Here is a 4,832-nt window from a genome sequence, read left to right on the forward strand (position 1 = left end):
TTATAAACTGTAAGAACTCCTTGGATGTATATGTTTATGTACTTGTCAGCACCAGTGAGTCCTTCTTGTTGCCAACACTACTTGCAGAGTGCTAGGAGGTTTCCCTGGTGATTACCTCAGGTAATGAGCTGCTGGCCTAAGCGTTCATTACAACTGCAGCTAGTGGTAAACAGGTGAGTCCAGAGAATGAAGAAGGAGGCACAGTCTGTTTGCACTCCTCACTGTGACATGTCTTAACAAGGAGTATTACCAAGTGCCCCTTATGACTATCGACTCAAGATTTCCTTTATTTCTACAATATGTAAAAAAAGAACTTTTAAGTGCTTTTATGTATTGATTTTTGTTCTCCTTATCAAAGAAATTGTGTCTCCTGTATCTATCACTTTTTTCTAATCTTACTTTCTTTAAACTCCTTATCTCCATGAAATATTGTTTGCTTTTAAAATCGTGTTTACTATACCTTCCTTAATTTGGTTTCATCAATATCTCTGTTTTGAGCTTGTTCATTTCTGTAGGATTTGCTTTTTGATTGTCACATTTTTTTTTCTTAGGAAGAAGGAACAAGATCTTTCTGATCACTCTATATTTGTTTTACTTTTCCTTCCATAGAAGGAACACAGCTACCATGTGGTGCATATGAAAATACGCCACCCAGGTTCTCCCTCGAGAAGGATGTATTTTCCTAGTGCTCAGAGTACTGCTATGAGTAGACAGCCTTTGGATATTAACTCCTTCAACATTTGTACTTGCTGCAGCCTTCATCTAATAATGATCAAAATGCATTATAAAGGTCGAGCCATTTTATTTTATTTATTTTTTAATATTTTTAAAAATAATTTTATGTGTCTGAGTGTATTGCCTGCATGTATGTGAGTGGACCCATGTCGTGCAATGTCGAGGAGGCCAGAAGAGGGCTTTGGATTCCCCTGGAACTGGAGTTAACAACAGTTCATAGCCGCCGTGTAGGTGCTGGGAATTGAACCCGGGTCCTCTGCAAGAGCAGTCAGTGCTCTCAACTGCTGAGCCATCTCGCCAGCCCCTTTATTTATTATTTTTATTTTTGCATATGAGCATGCGGCCTGCTTGTATGTAAGTGAACCCATGTAGTGCAATGCCTGCAGAGGTCGGAAGATCTGCAGATCCCCTGGAACTGGAATTACGGCACTTGTTAGCTGCCATGTGGATGCTAGGGTTCAAACCTGGGTCCTCTGGAAGAGCAATCAGTGCTCTTAACCACTGAGCCATCTCCCAGTCCCAGTTCAGCCATTTTAGAGTAATATAGGATAAATATGATGAGGTCAATCAAGGCTTCATAGGATTTGTAAGGAAATTCATCCCCCCAATCCCTGCCTTCCACAGGCATCCAAGCCTAATAATACCCTGAATATTAAACTCCTGTCTCCCTGTACGCTTCTAGAACATCTGACCTATAACACACCCTTTCCTTTCATCATTATCCAGTTCAAAGTCCAGAGTATCTGGGTAATAGTTACTTTTCTCTAGTCTAGAAGTGTTTCTGTTTGGCTAAGTGATCTATAAACTAAAAAGAAGTTATCTGTCTCGATCTCCATGCTCTAAAACAATGATGGCGAGAAGAGGGTAACCAGCATCAACATTACTGTTTGCAAAGAGGAGCAATGAGAGACACACAGGAGTCTTACTAAGAAGACCTTGGTCAGGCTGAGATTCTGCATTCCAGGAGAACTTTTCCTGCCCGCTGTCCACTGTCTGGAAAGCTCTTCCAATCCATTACTTTATTTTCTATGTTTATATCTTCTGTATGGCTGCATGTGCAGCAAGTTTTGAGGAACATGTCTGCCTTAAGGGCCTTCAAAGCTGGTGGACTAATGGAAGCTTAAAGATCTAAATACTGTTTATTACTCTTTTAACACGAACTTGTGGCAATAAACTTGAATCCTGAAGGAACCACATTACTACTTTCTACTCCCATCTATTTACTCTTGAAAAGTGGCCAATTATTCTCTGATCTCATTTCTTTTAATACCCTTGATAGCTGTCATAGGCTCCTCCTTGTACTCTGACTCCTACCGTATACTGACCTATCAATTTGTAATCACTTTCTATGTATTTAGAACAATAAAGACAGAAACAGAGACAGGAAAATAGTCATCTCTTGCTAAATGCTGATTCAATTTAGTTGAACTATTTTGTTTTCCTTTGGAATATCTTTGACTTTGTATGATTTATATAAAAATATTTTCAGGGTGGAAATATGGCTCAGTGGTTTAGAGCGTTGGTTGCTCTTGCAGAACACCTCAGTTCAAACTGCAGCACCCATAGGCAGCTAACAACTGTCTGTAATCCTAGTTCCAGGAGATCCTATGGCCTCTTCTGTCCTCTTTGGGCATTGCACAACATGAGTGCACTTACATACATGCAAGCATAGCACTCATACATATAAAAATTTTTAAAAAATATTTTCAGGTAGTGGTAGAGCACAGTTAGTGGTGTATTTTCCAAATGTACTTTCTGAGTCAAAGGGAAAGGAAATTAGGATAATGAAGTTAATAAACTGTTAGTCATTGGCAATGGATAAGGGCAGAAAAGAGAAAGTTGAAAAGACTTCTTTAATTTACTTTTAAAAATTTGTGTGTGTGTGTGTGTGTGTGTGTGTGTGTGTATGTGTGTATGCACCATGTGTGTGCAGGTGCCCACAGAGGCCAGAAGAGGGCATTGGATCCTCTGAAGGTGAAGTTACAGGTGACTGTGAGTCACCTGACATGGGTGCTAGAAATTGAATGCAGGTCCTCTGGAAGAGCAGCAAGTGCTTGTTTTTTAAAAAAAATCTTTTTGGTTATTTGCTTGTATTTTATGTGTATGAGTGTTTTTTCCTGCATATATGTAAGTGCACTCATGCATGGAATGCCTGTGGGGGCCAGAAGAAGACATCACATCCCCTGAAACCGGAGTTAGGGAAGATTGTTAGTTGTCATGTGGGTACTGAAAACCAAACCTGGCTCTTCTGCAAGAGCAGCCAATGTTCTTAACCACTGAGTCATCTCTCCAGCCTGCAGCGAGTGCTCTTAAAGAGACTTTTTAAAAGGCCCTTTCAGAGTTTTGCTACCAAAGTGTTTTTCCTTTAAGCTCTCCCTTAATTTCCAATGAACAGCGGATGGAGCGCCTGAGTGTTCCCTTCCCCATCCCCCTTACGTTTCTTCTCTCCTCTTAACACCCCATCCCACAGTAGCTTACGTGATCCAGCAGAGGATTCCCACTGATGCTATGATGACAAAAAAAGGAAAAATGGCTGCTGGAGGTATGGAGCACCTGAAGAATTCTGACAGGTGCTTGCCCATCCAAGACCTGTGGTTTCCTGCAGAAAGAGGATGTGCATTCATTGAGGAGATGTCGAGTCAATGAGGCAATTGGTATTTGAACCTGAGTTCAAATTCAAACAGTTGCTTCAGAGATTATGTTCTTAGAGTTACCCAGAGCACATGACATATGCATGCTGCCTCAAGCTATATACATTGTTTTAGAAAGTATCCTTAGGTGAATTACATCCACCTCAAATATCTGAAGGGCTACTTTGTGAAAGAGGAGCAGAAACTGATACCAAAAACTTTTATTTATTTATTATTATTTTTATTTTATGTGTATGTGTATATTGCTTGCATGTATGATACCAAAAACTTTTAAAGTGTTGTTACCTAGAGTATGTCTGAATGTTTTACAGGAAGTTGAAGGGAGTCAATGTCCCAGGAAAAGAAAAGAGAAGGCCATCAGCTCTATGTGTAGAAGAGGAAAGGGCCAGTGCAACTGGAAAAAAATAACTTTTGGGAAAGTCTGCTGATAATTATAAAGCTGGAGATGTTGGGTCTTCCCTTTAGAATTCAGGTTTGGAGAGGAAGGAAAGGTGACGCCAAGGAACGAGGCCACCAGGGTAAACAAAACTGTTTACTCCATGAAGTTCAGAGTGCTTGCCAGCATAACCCTTTATACACCTGGAGCTCCAGGGCAGATCTGACCAGTATGTATGTGCCTGATGGAAATACACCTTTGAGGATCCTCACTCTGGATCAGTCAACTATTGTCTTTATTTTCGATTTTACCTCTTTTGTGAAATCTTCCCTTACTCTTCCCCCAGAACAACTTTAATGGTCCCCCTTGTTCTCTGGGAGCATTTGTCAAAAAAACATGAAATCAATTTTTCCTGACCTGAGATATGACTCTTAGGGCTTCTGAAGTCAGGATCATTCATCTTAACAGCAAATACACTCACTGAGCGTGATTTGAATCCTGCATTTCCTTTCACTTCAAAGGTAGATAAAGGTGAAAGAGGGTCAGCTCTCTCCAACAAGAGGCAATTGAGAGGGTTCAGCAACAATCCTATGCAGAGCAACTTGAAAGGCTTCATGAATTCCTGCTCTGTCTGAAAAGTCAGAACATGGAAGTTCAGTTCTCATTGCAAAAATTTTCCACCTACCAAACACAAGGATAATTCACGGATTTATACTTGTGAATCCTGAATACGGCCAGTGATTCTCCAAAGCAAAATGTATTCCCCACCCTCCAAAAAAACATTGTGTTCTATCAGGCCTTGTGCCTTGAAAGTGAACTTTCTTACCTTTCAATACTACATCTTATTCATCAGAGAAATCCTGTTAACTTCATGGACTTCACATGACCCCTTACTATCATCTCTGTTCTTGTTTCTCTTCAGCCTTTTCTGAAGTAAGCAACCAGATCCTGCAAATACTAGTTAGATTACGTCTGGTTACTTCTCTGATCTCATGTCCTACTAAGCTTCCCTTTTGAGCACTCTGATTCAACCTCATTTCTTCTAGAATAAGCTTGAGGCATTCTTACCT

The 4,832-nt window shown here is 40.3% G+C and overlaps 1 protein-coding gene across 1 annotated transcript; it reads right to left on the reverse strand.

Annotated features, from left to right (window-relative positions):
- Positions 1-3,209: 3,209 nt before the first annotated feature.
- Smim9 (small integral membrane protein 9) lies at positions 3,210-4,378 on the reverse strand. The gene is made up of 2 exons (XM_008842060.1): positions 4,180-4,378; positions 3,210-3,334 (listed from the first exon to the last, which is right to left on the reverse strand). Exons 1-2 carry the CDS (start codon positions 4,376-4,378, stop codon positions 3,210-3,212), a joined length of 324 nt encoding a protein of 107 aa, XP_008840282.1.
- Between the last annotated feature and the right edge of the window lie 454 nt (positions 4,379-4,832).

Source organism: Nannospalax galili, unplaced genomic scaffold, assembly GCF_000622305.1.
Source record: "Nannospalax galili isolate Female #2095 unplaced genomic scaffold, S.galili_v1.0 scaffold880, whole genome shotgun sequence".
NCBI classification, from domain to species: domain Eukaryota; kingdom Metazoa; phylum Chordata; class Mammalia; order Rodentia; family Spalacidae; genus Nannospalax; species Nannospalax galili.

Coding starts and splice junctions, on each gene's coding strand:
- Smim9 (XM_008842060.1), bottom strand. CDS start 4,378: ATGAAGCCTTTCAAGTTGCTCTGCATAGGATTGTTGCTGAACCCTCTC. Junction 3,335..4,179: donor CCCTAAGAGTCATATCTCAG/GTCAGGAAAAAT, acceptor CTCTTTCTGCAG/GAAACCACAGGTCTTGGATG.